General features: G+C 40.5%; 1 protein-coding gene and 1 long non-coding RNA gene across 5 annotated transcripts in view; one reads left to right on the top strand and one right to left on the bottom strand.

The window, feature by feature from the left end:
- Positions 1-9,711, bottom strand: part of LOC142655489 (uncharacterized) — a 49,105-nt gene extending 39,394 nt beyond the window's left edge. Inside the window, exons 1-2 of the long non-coding RNA XR_012849503.1 lie at positions 9,624-9,711; positions 7,882-7,966 (exon numbers count right to left, since the gene is read on the bottom strand). This is a non-coding gene — a long non-coding RNA (uncharacterized LOC142655489). The remainder of the gene's footprint in view (positions 1-7,881; positions 7,967-9,623) is intronic.
- Positions 1-17,110, top strand: part of ARMC8 (armadillo repeat containing 8) — an 83,820-nt gene extending 66,710 nt beyond the window's left edge. For 2 of the 4 annotated variants that reach the window (XM_075829715.1, XM_075829717.1), the window contains 9 exons: positions 8-94; positions 7,355-7,390; positions 7,474-7,566; positions 7,634-7,783; positions 9,072-9,167; positions 9,644-9,739; positions 11,478-11,550; positions 13,539-13,632; positions 16,372-17,110. In XM_075829715.1, the coding sequence (XP_075685830.1) occupies positions 8-94; positions 7,355-7,390; positions 7,474-7,566; positions 7,634-7,783; positions 9,072-9,167; positions 9,644-9,739; positions 11,478-11,550; positions 13,539-13,632; positions 16,372-16,405 (759 nt within the window). In that variant the 3' untranslated portion in view covers positions 16,406-17,110. The remainder of the gene's footprint in view (positions 1-7; positions 95-7,354; positions 7,391-7,473; positions 7,567-7,633; positions 7,784-9,071; positions 9,168-9,643; positions 9,740-11,477; positions 11,551-13,538; positions 13,633-16,371) is intronic. The other 2 variants (XM_075829716.1, XM_075829719.1) reach the window with 1 other exon arrangement.
- The last annotated feature ends 484 nt before the right edge of the window (positions 17,111-17,594 follow it).

Here is a 17,594-nt window from a genome sequence, read left to right as displayed (position 1 = left end):
TCTGTAGGTCTTACAGAATGCCCCTGATGATATTCTGGTGGTGGCTTCATCAACATTATGCAACCTTCTTCTTGAGTTCTCTCCTAGTAAAGAGGTTTGTGTTACTCTTTTGTCATTATTCAGACCCATGCCTTAAGGCCTGGGCTACACAGAGACTTTTTGTAGCACTGCTAATTGAGTTTACACCTGCAGTCCAAAGGAATACATTGAGTTGTATGCAATCTTGTGGACTGCAGAGGTCACTCGAGTTAAAATCAGTACCGCTACAAAAAGTCTCCATGTAGCCCAGGCATAAAACTCCTAAAGTGTCCTTCTTGTATTCTCCTGCTTGAACGAACGTCTGGCATGGAGAGATGCTCCTGCATGCCTGTTTAATTTAATGGTAAAAATGGCCACTGACAGTCACTTGAAAATCCTTAAATCATGGTCACAGGGGCTCCTGCACTCCCAAATGGTGAGGATCCTGGAGGTGAGACTGCAAATATGAAAAAATGGCTGCAGCGGGTAGCGGTTAATGTAAAATTAAATGTTGATAATCGATAAACTCTAGGGAGATTCACAACATACTATACACATTATATCATCCTGTTCTATGCGCATGTTATTACATGCCCATGACACACGGTGAATTTTTAAATTGATATGTCTTTACTGTTAAATGACTGACTGTGGGTTGGAGTCTTCTGGAAAAAATTTACTTTTCATCTAATGTTTCCTTGGGATACCAAATTAATATTAAATGAACACAAAATAATTGCCTTGCAAATAAATGAGCCTGCGCTAGCTGATGCTTATGCTGTTCATTGCTGTCACTAGAATGTATTACATTGAGGTTGTCGAATTAAAAATTAAGTGGCCCAAACTTTTATGCAGAAATCACACATGCAGTTTTTGTTTCAGGTCTGTAGCTATACACTGGAGTGAATCTAAAAAGTAGGAAAAGTATGAAGAAAAGACTGATCTGTCTCCGCTCCTTTGTATCCACGATGTGCCATAAAAACTGCATGTGTGACTTCAGCCTTAATCGCATACAATGCCAATGGAAAGTCTTCAGAGCCTTTACATTTTTTTACATTTTATTATTTTGAGGCCTTGTGCTAAAATAAAAAAATTCACGTTTTCCTCATCGTTCTGCAGTTAATACCCCATAATGACTGTGAAAACAGAATGTTCCGAATCGATGCTCATGTATTCAAAAGGAAAAACAAAAATATTGCATTGACATAAGCATTTAGACCCTTTACTCAGTACTTAGTTGAAGCACCTTTGGCAGTGATAACCGCCTCCAGTCTTCTTGGGTATGATGCTACAAGTTTTGCACACCTGGATTTAGGGATTTTTTGACATTGTTCTCTGCAGATCCTCTCAAGCTCTGTCAGGTTGGATGGGGACCGTCGGACAGTCATTTTCAAGTCTCTCCAGAGATGTTCGATTGGGTTCAAGTCAGTGCTCTGGCTGGGCCACTCAAGATCGTTCACAGAGTTGTCCCTAAGCCACTCCTGTGTTGTCTTGGCTGTGTGCTTAGGGTTATTGTCTTGTTGGAAGGTGAACCTTCGGCCTAATCTGAGGTCCAGAGCATTCCGGATGAGTATTTCATTAAGAATATCTCTGTACTTTGCTCAATTCATCTTTCCCTCAACCCTGACCAGTCTCCCTATCCCAGCTGCTGACACCCCCACCGCATGATGCTGCCACCACCATGCTTCACTGTAGGGATGATATTGGGCTGGTGATGAGCAGTGCCTGGTTTCCTCCAGACATGACGCTTAGAATTGAGGCAAGAAAGTTCAAACTTGGTTTTATCAGACCACAGAATCTTGTTTCTCACAGTCAGAGTAGTTTAATTGCTTCTTTGAAACTGCAGACGGGCTTTCATGTGTCTTTTACTGAGGAGATGCTTCTTTCTGGTCACCCTGCCATAAATCCCAGATTGGTGGAGTGTTGCAGTGATGATTGATCTTCTGGAAGTTTCTCCCATCTGCACACAATCTTTGGAGCTCAGCCAGAGTGACCATTGGGTTGTTGGTCACATCTCTTACCAAGGCCCTTCTTCCCCGATTACTTAGTTTGGTGGGGCGGCCAGCTCTAGGAAGAGTCCTGGTTGTTCTAAACACCTTCCATTTAAGAATTATGGAGGCCATTGTGCTCTTGGGAATCTTCAGTGCAGCAGATTTTTCTTTTGTCCCATTCTCCAGATCTGTGCCTCCAAACAATCCTGTCTCTGAGCTCTGCAGGCAGTTCTTTCCTCCTTATGGCTTGGTTTTTGCTCTGATATGCATTGTCAGCTGTAAGACCTTATACAGACAGGGGGTTGTCTTTCCAAATCATGTCCAATCAAATGAATTTACCACCGGTGGCCTCCAATAAAGGTGTAGAAACATTTCAAAGATCTAGAAAAATGAGAGGCCACCAGAGCTAAATTTCAAGTGTCATAGCAAAGGATCTGAATACTTACGTCCATGCAAAATTAGGGTTTTTCAATTTTGATAAATTTGCAAAAATTTCTAAAATGTTGTTTTCACTTTGTCGTTATGGGGTATTGAGTATGATGATTGAGAATGATGGGGAAAAACTTGATATTTTTTTTATTTTAGCACAACGCCTCAATATAACAAATTGTGAAAAAACTGAAAGGGTCTGAAGACTTTCTGAATGCACTGTATGTCTGGTGTTTATACATTGCCTTGATTCTCATTTTTAACCTCACACCCTGCAAGCCTGGTCATAGTAGTTTGTTATGTTTTACTTAGAATGGATAGTGTCTTGTCTATAGAAATACATTTTTATGAACATAAGCAATTATCACTGTATAAGAGCGCAATTACCTTGCAACCTCACTAAAGGGGAAATTAAAGAGGCACTCCAGCAATTATTTTTTAGCCTTTTTTTTTTTTTATAGTGCAGCATAGGTCATTATTAAAGAATAATGTAGAGGTTTGACTTGTGTATACCTCTGAGTTGATGCCCTCTTGGTTCCTTCTTCCCCTCTATGGTTCCCGTTATGCATCTGGCTGTTCAGAGGGGTCAGTCTCATTACACTGCCCTTGCTCTGCCCTGAGTCCTATCGAAGTGCAACAAGTGATAGATTAGTTACATGGAACTGCTGTCCCCTAACTGCCGTGTCAGTGTATCCTATGTAATGCGGCTTCAACCTGTCTCCCGTTTGTGATAGAGGATGGTCCCTCTAGTAAAAACCTATCCGCTTACAGATCGTATAACTGGGTTATACGTTTACTTTTCTTCATGTTATCACCCTTCCTACCATTTCTTGGAAGGTACTGATTCTCCTTGTGAAGATCCAGCTGGCAATGAGTCTTAAGGGCAATGCTCCCTGGTAAAAAAAAAAGTATGCAAAATAGCTCTCCTCCAGAAGGAAGAAAGCAGTCTTTCTAGTTCCACCTATAGGTATGTATAAATGGTCGGACATTGACTTACAGGGTAATTCCCAATAGACCTCTTACTAGCCACTAGCAACTCTGAAGCAATGCTGTTTACAGATGGATGTCTCTGATTTGGCTATTAACTTGTCCTGCTTCAAGGCTATATAAAATGTTGGACATTTGACTAAGAGTAGAAAAAAAAGAGTAATCACCTACAGGTGGCACTAGAGAGAGAAAGCTATCCTGGAGAAAAGCTATTTTGCACTTCTCCCAATGAGAGAGAGGATATGTCACATTTAGACTGTTGAGGCACTGAAATGGTTAGGCCTCGTGCACACTTCCGACACCGTTTTCACGGCCGTTTTTGACGGATCCGTGTGCCCGTTTTAGCGGCCGTGTGCTCTCCATGTTTCCGAGCGCCAAGCATGGTACTGTCCAGGGTGCTGAAAGTGTTAATGGGCTGCACTGATCGGCGGTAACTCTTTCAGCACCCTGGACAGTACCATGCTCGGCGCTCGGAAAATACAGTTTTAATGTAATAAAATAAATAAATAAAGTTCATACTTACTTTCCTCCTGTCCGGCCTCCAGCGATGACGTTTCATCCATGACAACGCTGCAGCCAATCACAGGCTGTAGTGGCGGTCACGCACGTCAGGATGACGTCAGAAGGCCGGCCTCCAGGGATGACGCTTCATCCCACGTGACCGTCTCTGCAGCCAATCACAGGCTGCAGCGGCCTCTGCAGCCAATCACAGGCTGCTGCGTCAGAAAGGAAGGTCGGACTGGAGGAAGAAGAGGTACTCGTCACCAAGACGACCAGGTACGTATGAACTGATTTTTATTTTATTTTTAATCAGCAGCCTCTTTTCTCTATCAGTGATTGATAGAGACAAGTGGCTGCCGATTAGTGTAATATTTCTGTAATGTATTTCAGCCCGCCCGGCCGTTGCTAGGCAACGGCTCCGTCACACACGGACGGCACACGGATGCCTTCTGTGTGCCTTCAGTTTTTTTGACTTGCATGGGCCTCACGGTCACGGAATCTCGGACCTAAGTAGGACATGCTCTTCTTTGGATCGGAACGGAGCAACGGGACCGTCAAAAAAACTGAAGTGTGCATGGCCCCAATGAAATGAATGGGCCAGGGTGCTAGCCGTCAGAAAAACGGCTAGCACCCTGAAGAAAAACACTGAAGTGGGCATGGGGCCTTAGGCCATTGAGTGCCGTGGGCAAAAAACGCTGCGAAATACGCTTTCTCTGCCTCCCATTGATGTCAATGGGACGTCAGGGACGTAAACGCCCGAAGATAGGGCATGTCGCTTCTTTTTCTTGCGAGACGTTTTTTCTGCTCGCGAGAAAAAATCGCCTCAGCCTCCCATTGATTTTAATAGGAACGTCATTTTCGGCAGTTTTTTGGCGCATTTTCCGACGCGGTTTCCGCGTTAAAAAAAAAGCGCGTAAACTCCTTGTGAACTGGCCCTTAGAGAAATAAACAACCTGATGTGTATCATCTGTTACTTTCTATTTTGTAAATATTTTTATTTATTTAATTGCTACAATATAAAAAAATAAAATAACAAACACATTATTTTGCTTCTCTTACCTAAGCGTACATAACCTTTCAGATGACTCTTCAGAATAAGCTGCAGTGTGTGTACATGAAGAATAACATTATTTCTGACCGTTATATAAATTATATTCTTAATTTTTTAGCGGTTTTCCCCTCTGCAGGCTCTATCTCTAATTATTAGTCTCTGAGCTAGTGGGTGGAGCCTAACTGCTATCATGTCTTCTATACGCTGCGCACACAGATAGAAATAGGACAGCAGGATGTCTTTTTTTTCTCTGTCATATAATTAGATGCAGCAGCATTGAGGAAATTATACAGCAATGCTAAGCAGTGCAGATGTGAATCCTGCACTGGGGTGACATATGACACTTACTAGGAAGCAGTGTCTTTCTGTCTGTTTCACTCTGCTCCTGCTCCCTCCTCCCCTCTCCATAGACTTCTATGGGCAGCTATAACCTGATTCCCCCCCCCCCCCCAGTGAGCTGATCTTTCATCTTGTCTTGAGGAGGTGAAAAAGCAGGAAATTCAAATTAGTGAACAGTTGGGGGGGGGGGGGGTGTGACAAGTAGAGAAAAAGACATTTTTCTCTAATATGATATGTTACAAAGTTTCTTATATTCGCTTGTACTATTGAGCTATGCATAGTTTGTTTAAAGTGCAGTGCCTGTTTAAAGTGGATCTATGATATATGTATGCTGGTCTGTCTGAGGGCAGCATAAAGAAGTGAAAGATCCGCTGATTCCAGTGGCCTGTCACTTATTACGTAATGGGCCGTCATTTCTGAGAATTTAGTCGTTTTACTTTCTGCATGCAGCCAGCACTTGCAAGCTTGAGTCCAAGTATATTCATATATTCATTCATCAACGTGTCTGTTACTTCTTTATGCTCTCCTCAGGCAGGGTAGCATAAATATATGACCGATCCATTTTAATCTAGAATTAAATGCATGATACAATCCCCTTTTAAAGCAAAATTTGCTTATGGTATAATCACCTTCTTCCTAAGCATTTTCCTGTAGACTGCATTGTGGGTGCGTCCATACGCTTGTTCTACACTAGTTGAGTTGGGTAGCGGTGTATTATGCTTGACTTTTTAGCTAGATTCGCCTTTTGACCCATGGAGAGGTGAGTGTTTTATGGCCTCTACATTTTTTAAGCTCTCCTACAAAATACAATGGCATTTTTTGTTCTATAAAAATCCAGAGCTTATTTTGTGAAGGTTACTAATGCATCTGGCAGAAAATGGATAGAACAATATAAAAAATTCATGACCAATGGCGAACCACATTTCCCTGTGCCTTTTGGGAAGGAGCAGTAGGAATGACGTTTGTAGAGACCTCTAATGACTCCCCAATGAGCACTATGACTGCATCACCACCTTGTTTTCCATTACTACTAGTAACATTCATCATGAAACATCCTGTACTTTTGTTTTTAGCAGAAATTAAATTAGTGAATTGGGTAGGGAAAATTAATGGAAGCCATCTGCATGAGTCAGCCGTTTTAACCCTTTGTCAATATCGGATCATTTACTATGGTCTGTGGTTTTTCAGCACAAACTAGCATACTCCTGTGTGACATTTGTTAGGGCATATATCGTGTATATTAGACCCATCCTGTGCTATTTTAGGTCTTTTTATGTTTTTATAAATGTATTCTCACTGATATGCCATGTCGGAAATAAAGGTATAACAAAAAAACAAAATGTAACAGGATGCACTTTGAATTATATTCAGTTTACAATAAATGCATTTTCTTACACCATTGATGACCAATAAGATTACAGCTATCTGACATACTACAAACTATTTTGTACACCTCTGCTCATACTAGGACAGCAAGGCAAGTTGGAGACGACCATTTACATGTTACACTGTTATCACACACGTTAATGAGGTTCATCCTTGTTGCCAATTACTTCTCCTATAGATGATATTAAAGCATAGCTCCACTTCTGAACATCATTTTACTCTACATCTAGATATCCATTGAGAAACTTAAACTTACAATTTTATAATGCTGAGTAAATTTGCAAATACTTTGCGTACGTTCTACAAAATTTAATTGTCAATTTTGGTGTAGAGTTGCATCCAGAATTTTGATGGTTACAGCTGGAAATCCATCAGCACTATTCTACCAGTAACAACCTTACAACTCGGGAAAGATCCTACAATTCATTGTCCATTCTTCCTTTGCATTGTGTGAGATGTTATTTTTGTTTTCTACATCAGACTACTGTATAGCAGCTAGTCTAAACACTACATTATGCAATGAATGTAAAACAGCAGAGTGCAGACATTGAACCAGCAGGAGATGCTGGGAGATGTAAAGTCCGCTTAAAGGAAGCCTGCAGTATAAGTAAACTTGCAAAGTTACTCAACATTATTTGTAATTTATATCTAGATGGAAGCTGTAGAATGCTGCTCTAGAGTGAAGCAGGTAAGCAAATGAATGTGAATGAATTACGTGGTATCACGATCTTTGTACACCGATGTTTTATTTTTGTATTTCTCTGCTTCCAGCCTATTCTGGAATCTGGAGCCATAGAACTGCTGTGTAGTCTGACTCTTAGTGAGAATCCGGCTCTGCGGGTCAATGGTATCTGGGCTTTAATGGTAAGTGGTTTTCTCTAGGAGTCATTGACGAATCATTGTATTTTTATAACTATGTCGTGTTTCCTAGAACATGGCGTTTCAAGCTGATCAGAAAATCAAATCGGACATTTTAAGAAGTTTGAGCACCGAACAATTATTTCGACTACTCTCTGATTCAGACGTCAATGTATTGATGAAAACGTTGGGACTTCTCAGAAACTTGTTGTCTACGCGTCCAGTAAGTGTGATTCTAAAATCTGTAATGTTTGAACTAATGGTTAACCTTTACGGATGTCAAAAGATGACATCAGCGGGAGGCTCTCCGTTAATACTTACAATTCTGTTGGCCCTTCATTTGAGCGATTGGTGACGTTTCAGCTCAGACCGCTGTAGATGGTATTCTCAGGAATGTCTTAATGACCTGTCAGAAGATAAATAAACGGGAACATACGCTTTAAAACGTAGGTTTGTTTATGGGCTTCCTGAGATATTTTATGTTTTTGGTAGCTCTTCTGTTGTAAAGTTGAAGTCTTTTTTTTTTTTTTTTTTTTAAATGTAGATGTGCCAATATTTTAATCAAAGTTGTAATTATTGGAATTTTTCAGGTATACATTAATAGTGTCAAGAAACGAAAAAAAAAAAAGGGTCCCGCTCCGTAACTTTTCAGAAATTTCACAAGTTATAGTTCGTGGGGTCTGAGTCCTAAGGCACCCATAAATTACTACAGCAAAGGACCTGCAAAATCTTTCCTCAGCTCTCCTCTTTAGAGATGTATTCGGGACATCTAAAATCTCAACACCTTTAAACCGTTTCATTACCCAGATCCCCACCGATCACAACTTCTGACCAGTCTCTAAAACAAGTCAGAATTTTTTTAATTGAGCAATGCAATAATGCATGCAGGGAAAATCTGTTGGTCTACATCTACTTCTGTGTTGTACAGAATTGCAAAAAAATACAATTCTTTTTCTTAGTTTGCAGTTAATCATAAGTAGTCCACAATTCATTGTCTACTTTAGTTTACAAGCCTATTGTGTGTGTGTGTGTGTGTGTGTGTGTGTGTGTGTGTGTGTGTGTGTGTGTGTGTGTATGTGTATATATGTGTGGGTGTGTATATATATATATATATATATATATATATATATATATACCCAAAAATGTATGTATTCCAGAGTAAATACATGCAAATCCCACTATTTTACATATGTCATCTGGTGATTATTCCTACTTCTAAATTAAACCTATTGAGTGCTGTAATATTTACTTTGGATGGAACCTATGAATCGAGTCCCAACGCAGATGTGAACGAAGCCTAAGCAATCTGCATCTGTGTCCTATAATTAACCCTGTTGTGGTCCCATAACCTAACAGTAAAGGCTATTACGCTAATGTTCTGTTTTTAATTATTTCAGTTATTCTATTTATTTATGCTAGTGTAACGATTGTAAGGTGATTGTATCTCACATTCAGGGTTTTTAATTGGTAACATTATTCCTTTTTTTTTTTTCTCCTTTCTGAACTTAAAGCATATAGACCAGATAATGAGCACACATGGGAAGCAGATAATGCAAGCTGTGACCTTCATTCTTGAAGGAGAGCATAATATAGAGGTCAAGGAACAGGTATGTCATCACAGGTTTCATTCAATATATTGTAATGAATGACCGGCGGTACTTAATCTTACTGGCAGGGGTTAACAACTGCTTAGTAGTCCAGTAGAATTGCATATTTTAATAGCACACGGAACACGGAAGATCATTATATGTTCACTGAGTTGATGAAGCCAAGATACAGAATTACTGATCTCTGTATGTTATATTAGACTTTGTAAGTCCCATAGTATCGTCGTTGTATCTTTCCCCACCGTCCTGTATTTTTATATGTAGAATCTGTTAATTTGTTCAGGCAGCGGGTTATTGATATTAGAAAAAAAAAGGTCTGCCTTTTTCACGGAAACCGCACCACACTTGTCCTCTGGCCGGGTCTGGTAATGCAGCTCCGCTCCACTGACATGAATTCATTCATGGTGCCATTTATGTTATTGTTTGGTCAAAACTGGCAAAAGTGAGACCTTTTACCTGCGTTACTTGTGTTCCAGACATTGTGCATCCTTGCAAACATAGCAGATGGAACTACAGCTAAGGACTTAATTATGACGAATGATGATATCCTGCAAAAAATCAAGTATTATGTGGTAAGTAACAACTTGTGCAGGGCAGCAGGAGGTCGCACCACTTAATGTTTCATTATTGTCCATTAATAAGAAACTAGTAAAAAGAAATCCGCTGTCTCTATTCCCTTATCCACATTCCTCCTTTTGCTAACGTGTAGTAATGAGTAAGCACTGAACAGCTGGGAAACTTACCAAAATGTGTAGGAGAGGACAGCACCAGGATGTGGGGGAAAAAAAAGGGGGCAGGGTCGCAGATGGGGAATAGTTTTCTAAATCCTCCAATCTAGTATTGCGCAAAAGAAATCCAAGAGCGACAGCATCCTCTTTATGTTGATCTCACATCGGTTTACAGGCAGAGAAGCTGTGAGATCAATAAAGGATGTGAGATCAATAAAGGATGTGAGATCAATAAAAGATCACATAAAGAGGATGCTGTCGCTCTTGGATTTCTTTTGTGCAGCCTCTAAAATTGATAACATTTGTATGCATTTTTTTCTTTGTATTTTGTAGACTACACCTTAAGGTTTTCTCAGTATATCGTTTGCTGTGCTCCGCTATTATACAACGCTTGTTAATGCTTTATAAATAAAGAGTATTGATTTGTCGCTGATTTTAAAACCACGTCCACAAGTAGCGGAAATCAGAGCCTGCAGCACATGCAGGTTTTGCCACGTTTAAAAGACCCGCATCGGTGAAAGTGCGCTATTTGTGGACTTACCGTTTAAAGCTATGAAGTGACATTTACTATTGTTAGCTTCCCACTATGACACAAACACCTACCTTTTGAAATAACCCTAAATGATCATTTTCTCAATTGCAGTTTTATTACTATATTAATTGCTTAAAAATGAAACCAAATAAAAATAAATTGGATACAAGAAATAACAAAAATCTGAATGTTTACAGAAAGTAATGTTAGGCTTCGTTCATGGGTTCCATCTGAGCTTTCCGTCAGGGGAACCCATGAACGGAATCCAAACTGAAGCGAACGGAAACCATTTCAATGGTGACGCATCCGGTGCAAATGGTTTCCGTTTGTCTCCGTTGTGCAAGGGTTCCGTTGCTTTGATGGAATCAATACCGTAGCCGACTTCGCTATTCATTCTGTCAAAACAACGGAACCCTTACAAAACTGAGACAAACGGAAAGGTCAGACGGAACCCATGAAGAGTCCCAACGCAGATGTGAACGGAGCCTTCATTAAATCCGTTTGCTTCCAATGTTATGCCATTATTGACCTAAATCATTTGAGACCATAAAATCTACAGTTTATAAACTTTGTGGCTGCACATTTAACCTCTTTTCTCTCTGTTGATGGCTGTTTGCAGTGATCACCCAATAATGCATCCAAACTAGTGTTAAAAATGGAGGAGGGGGGGCACATCTGTTACCAGTATAGAAGCTTGGTTTTGTTTTACCTTTGTTCATTTTCCTTTATCATAGTATTTTATACATTTTTCAAAAATCTAGAACTCCTGGTCGCATCATTTATGCTGATCGCATGGTTTATGCCGCCAGTGAAATTGATCATTTGTCTGCCGCACAGATCCCTGTCGGTTTTTTTTTTTTTTTTTTTTTTCTTCAGAGGCACAAATTCCAAGACAACAGACAAACATTTGTTCACTTTTTAACATGTGGTGATCAGTTCTCTGCCAGCTTTGAAGAGGAGTTTATTAAAAATGTAACCCCTTAAACACAAGAGGAGACGTTCTATCACAACCTAAAGTTGATATCTTGTTGTTCTGTTCCCTCATCACAGGGTCATTCCAACCTGAAGCTCCAGCTGGCCGCTATGTTCTGCATAGCAAACCTCACATGGAATGAAGAGGAAGGTAAAATAGGCCGCACTCAATCTCATGCTTCCTTACAGAAGTCTTTTGTAAATTAAAATATTGTTTTCCCCAACGCCCATGACAGCACCCATTCGAGGACTACAACATCCCAGGACGGGAAAACTGGGGACATAAAAAAAAAAGTTCACACCGCCTCCACACAGGACCTATGGGAGCTCTCTCAGCTCTGTTTGACATACTTTACCCAGGGCGCTAGGGAAGGCCCAGGCCTAAGGCTCGATTCACACGGGATGGAAAAGCTGCAGATTTTCTGTGTGGAAATCTCATCCATGTGCTGCTGAATATTTTTCAGATGGAAATCGGCGCATGCTACAGATTTTCAAAAATACCCCACACTTGGGAAAAATATTAACCCCTCGGCGCTGCAGCCAGTTTTCGCTTTTTCGTTTTCTTATCCCCGCCATTTCATCCCCGCCATCCAAAAGCATAACTTTTTTTTGTTTTGGTAACATATATATATTTTGTTTTCATGGTGGACTATTTTTAAAACATAAAATCATTATTGAACGTAAAAGCTGTGATTCCGCAGGAAAAATCGCAACAGAAGAAAAGCAAATCTCCAACTTACCCAGATCTCTGCTCTCGCGTCCAGCCGGGCCTATAGGAATGACGTTTCATCCCATGTGACTGCTGCAGAGATCACATGGGACGGAACGTCATCCCAGGAGGTCAGGCAACAGTATGCCAGAGGGACGCGTCGCCATGGCTACAGGAAAGTATGGACTTTTTTGTATGTACATGTTGTTTTCTGTAATGGACATTCTGGCCGAAAAACTTCACCATAATTTGATGCTGTTTTTCGGCCTTAATTCCTTGTGGCGTCCAGGATGGATAAGCTTTGTACTTTTACGCAGCGTATCCACCCTGTGTGAACATACCCAAGGAGGTCGCTATTGACACGGCATCTAAGAGATTTAACGGCTGGGATTACAGGTTTCAATGATCCCAGCTATTACAACAGTCGCCTGACTGTCAATCACCGTTGGTGTTCTCCAGTGATCGCACGGGCGCAGAAGCTGTGCCAGTGCAATCCCTTTAACTTACATGTACATTATGGAGCGTCACCTAAAGGCATTTGATGATGTACATGTATGTCATCGTGCGCCAACGGGTTGAAAAAGAAAGAGGAAAATAAGATAGGAAGTAGAGATTACAAGAAAGAGAGAATTTAAGTTTGTATTTATTAATCCTGTCTCTTTTTATTCAGTGTTTTTTTTATTTTTATTTATTTTCTTTTTTTCTTGGTTTGCTCTTGAGCTTTGAGAGCCATATATTTTCCTCCTTACTCCATTTTGGTTTTTTCCTTTCCAGTCACTGAGGTGTGGAGGGGTGTGATCTTTTTGTTATGTCCCCAGATTTTTTTGCCCTGGGCTGGGTGCTGTCATGGAGACCAGAATAATTGCCAGTAACAGTAATCTCAGTTTTCAGAGTTCATTTAGTGACCTAATATTGGTCCAACCAAGTCATCTTGAAGCTTGCTAATATCCTGTGTTGTATCTGTATGTCCTAAATACTGTATAAGGCCCAGGGAATTGGGCGCTGCTTTTTCCCGCTAGCTGATTTTTTTTCAGCCGTCTTTGGGCGGATTCCGGCCGGAGCTCCCACTGAAGTCAATGGGAGGAGGAATCTTCCTGCAGACGGCAGGAATAATTCCGCGGCAGGGCCTGCCATGCAAAATCCTCCATGTGAACAGGGCCGAACACCTAGACTTGTAAAATGTTCTACTTAGTAGAGTTGCTGAAAGCCACATGATGGCTCTCAAAAAGAGCCAATATATGCCAATGGCAACTCAAGGTGCACCTGGACCCCCGCTGATGTCAATTTCTGACATATCAGAAGTTTATTTAAATAATAGTTACCTTTTAAATGTTTGAGTTTTTTTTTTATCAAGACCCCAGAAATGTTCAAAATATCTGCTGATATCTTATTAGTAATTGTGTTGTTTTTACTGAAATTGTGTTTTTTAGGTTCACAAGAACGGCAGGACAAGCTACGTGAAATTGGAATTGTTGACATCCTGCATAAGCTGAGTCAGTCAACAGATCCAAATCTCTGTGACAAGTAAGTAGCTCTGGCATCGTCCTCTGAATTCATCTGAATGGCCATCATGTAATTCTACATTTCATGTTTGCCGGAGTGGTGAGAAGTCCGCTGCAGCACATTCCATCAGTAAAAGGGTTGTCTTCGTTTACGATCAACGTACATTAAGGGCGGATTTACACGTGTGCGTTTTTGCGCATGCAAAAAATGGTGCGTTTGGCGTGCGCAAAAGGCACTTAACAGCTCCGTGTGTCATCACATAGGATGTGCGGCTGCGTGCTTTTCGCGCAGCCGCCATCATTATGACACTCCGTTTGGATGTTTGTAAACAGAAAAGCACGTGGTGCTTTTCTGTTTCCAAACATACTTTTGACTACTGTTGCGCGTTGCGCGAATAACGTGCGTCCCACGGAAGTGCTTCCGTGTGGTGCGCATGATTTTCACGCACCCATCGACTTCAATGAGTGCGTGATGCGCGAACAACGCAGAAAAATAGGACCTGTCGTGAGTTTTACGCAGCGGACTCACGCTGCGCAAAAATCACGGACTGTCTGCACGGCCCCATAGACTAGACTAGCATAGGTCCGTGCGACACGCGGGTGGCACGGACGTATATCGTGTTCGTGTAAATCCGCCCTAACAGTCATAAGTATGTCAATGGTTTAACACCTCTAGGCCGAAGGAAAATATTGTTGCTTTTGCATTACATTCGCCAAAGGGAAAGTATCCACTCCAGCTAAACTTTATTAACCTGTTATGACATGGGGTGTTCTGCTCAGAGGAAAAAATCTCACCATTTTTAAAATGCTGAATTCTAAAGGTGAAGGTTTTTTTTTTATTTTCCCCAAAACTTAATTCTCTAAGGCCTTGTTCACACCTGCGTTGGAGGCCCCGTCAGGGGCCACCGTGGCAGATCTGTCCGAAAATGCTGGAAACAATAGTCAATAGGTACCGTTGGCCGCTGGAGGTATCCGTCGTGCAACTTAACTAATGCTTCCGGTATTTCCGATATTCTTCTCTGATGGCGCAGGACATCGATAAGCCGAACGTAGGTGTGAACCCAGCCTAATTCTTCAGTGCATAGGGATGCCACATATGTGTACATTGTATCACATATGACTTCACTATAGTGCAGAGAACAAAGAGCCCAATTTAGTTTTGAATGTATCTCTTCCCTGTAGACGCAGCATCTGTACAACGGTAATAATCAAAGTATAGAATTTTTTTCTGCCAGCAGATGGGGCAGGGTAGAGCAGCCAAAAATTGGTGCCCATGGAAATTATTGTATATTTAGGGTACCCTACATTCTGCGAGATATGAACGTTATGTGTTCTAATACCCGAGCATCTGACGCTTATACAAAATGCATTGGAGTCACTCAGAATGTGTAATACTGGTGCATAGGAATTAGCACAGTTGGCATTTTTTGGGGGTGTGGGGGTTATTTTCTTTTTACTCTCCATTTAAAAAAAAAAAAAAAACTATATAGATATATTTAGAGATGTATGGATTTATAGATATATAAGATAGATATAGAAATACAAAAAATGTCAGCTGCACAGCCAAAATAGTAGGGGGTGCAAGCCCGCCACGGACACGACCAATGGCACCCAAACGTATAAATCCAAAAAAGCTTGAGAAAGGCTCTATTGTAGAGCTGAAACATTGCACTTGATGGATCAATAAAGCCCTTTCTACTATTTTTGATACACTGCTGGAGTGCTGCCTGATTTTTTTGGATTTATAAATATATATAGATAGATAGAATATATAATTGTTTTTTTTTTTTTTAATTCTTTATTTTATACTATTGGAGTTTAGGTTAGCAGGAAACAAATAACCTTTGTTCCCTGCCGACCCCGTACAATGATCAATAATAATGATCTAATGGCAACGGCCCAGTAGATCACGGTTATCGGTGATCTTTTTTACACTGACCTGTAAATAAAACGTAGATCATGTCTTTTCTGCATGCCTCCGAGCCTCTCTGCACAGGGAATCCTGGCGGCTTCTGCGTTCTGGGACACGACACTCATTATGAGTGCTGTATTTAGGTGTATTCGTGATGGTGATTATTTCAGTTCCCTATCCCTGTGCCAGCTCCATCCTGCCGATAGCACTGCGTGCAGGAGTGCACAGTGCCATTAAAGTGAGCACGCAAACTAACAGGCTCAGGGCAATAAGGACCATGCCGTTAAAGTGATCATGGGAAGGGCATAAAAGTATAGGAAGATACATTTTCTTAAAGCTGCACTTTAAAATGACGATTGAATTGAAGGAGTTCCGTACTTTCATGCTATGCGACGTAGGCAGCAGTTGGGATGAGGTGCAACCTTCTAATATACTGAATGGTCAGCAAACTGCTACGCGCGCGTACTCCTTACCAGACGCCTCGCAATCGCTGCTGTAGGCAAATTAGGCCAGTGAATATATCCAAAAGCTTCATTATATCCCTATTGCTGCCTTTTAGGCATGATTTTATTAACGTTTAGGACCCGTAGGTAGCAAAGTACAGAAAAATTCCAATAACCCAGCTACAGTAGAATTGGACTATAAAGGATTGTCCGCATCCTTTCATCAGAGGTTCTGTATCAGGACACCCTATGCTTGATCCATAATGGTCTTGCTGATGACAGACTTGAACTGCTCTTATATTTATAAAAGACCTTGAAATATGAGATGTTGTCATTACCCTTTAGTCAGGAGAAGCAAAGTTTTGAATGAGCTCGATATGTAAAATGTCATTTTACCTTCTTCTAGGGCAAAAACGGCTCTACAGCAATACTTTGCATGATCTTGGAAAAGAATATCCTCCGTTCTACTTTTTCTTACATCGCCTCCTTTTCACTTCACTTACGGATGAGCAAGAAACTAGTCTGTCTCTCTAGTGCACACAGTCACCTTGGACTGCTCTATGCAGCATGTAAAGCGAAAAAGAGCTGTGTCAGCAGAATGGACTACTTTATATATAACCAACCTGCCCCAAATGGGTTATTAGTATTAATTTTTTTTATTTTATTTTTCACATTTTGGGATTTTCTGAGCTACTTTTGGATTTTTAATGCTGTTGCTGCAGTCTCTTTGTGTGCGTGGCTAAATACCTCAACCCCTTCATTTCCTTCCTCTACTTGCACACCTCTTGAGACTTCACACAAGAACATGGACCTTCCATCATTTTTTTTTTTTCCACTTTAATTTACCAGGGCAAAGAATTTGCTGTACAAAAACAAAATGTTCTATACAGTTTGTAAAATGTTATTTAATAAAAAAAAAAATGTAAAAATATAAATATATATAAATATATACATGCACAGATGTGCAGGACAATAAGTGCCCCTAAAGTTTATGTTAAATTTTTGAGCGTACAGATATTTGTAAGTAAACTATATGCATTTCTGAAGTGAGTCTTTGTATATATTTTTGGTTTTCTACAGATAAATGGGTGACTGTTTGCCTGTTGAATCAAATCTGAATTCATTAAAAAAAATTCTTTAAGGTCTTTTAGTGATTTTTTTTTGGGCTGTCAATGTTGATGAATGTGTCTGGTTCTAATAGTTGCCGGTGCGTAATGGAAAATAATAATTTGTCAATTCAAAATGTGTCATTATTGCCATGCATTCGGTGACTTATGACCATGGCCGTCACATCTGTTCAATTTTTTGTCTTGTAAAATATGTGAATTTAAAGTGTCTTCCCTTAAAGAGACTCTGTCACCACATTATAAGTGCCATATCTCCTACATAAGGAGATTGGCGCTATAATGTAGATGACAGTAATACTTTTTATTTAAAAAAACAATCTATTTTTCCACTTTATTAGCGATTTTGGTTTATGCTAATGAGTTTCTTAATGCCCAAGTGGGCGTATTTTTACTTTAGACCAAGTGGGCGTTGTACAGGGGAGTGTATGACGCTGACCAATCAGTGTCATGCACTCCTCTATATTCATTTACTCAGCGCATGGCGATCTTGCTAGATCCTTAT

This window comes from Rhinoderma darwinii, chromosome 6 (assembly GCF_050947455.1).
Source record: "Rhinoderma darwinii isolate aRhiDar2 chromosome 6, aRhiDar2.hap1, whole genome shotgun sequence".
NCBI lineage: Eukaryota > Metazoa > Chordata > Amphibia > Anura > Rhinodermatidae > Rhinoderma > Rhinoderma darwinii.
The sequence above is the reverse complement of the archived record's forward strand: the minus strand, read 5'-3'. Positions and strand labels throughout refer to the sequence as shown.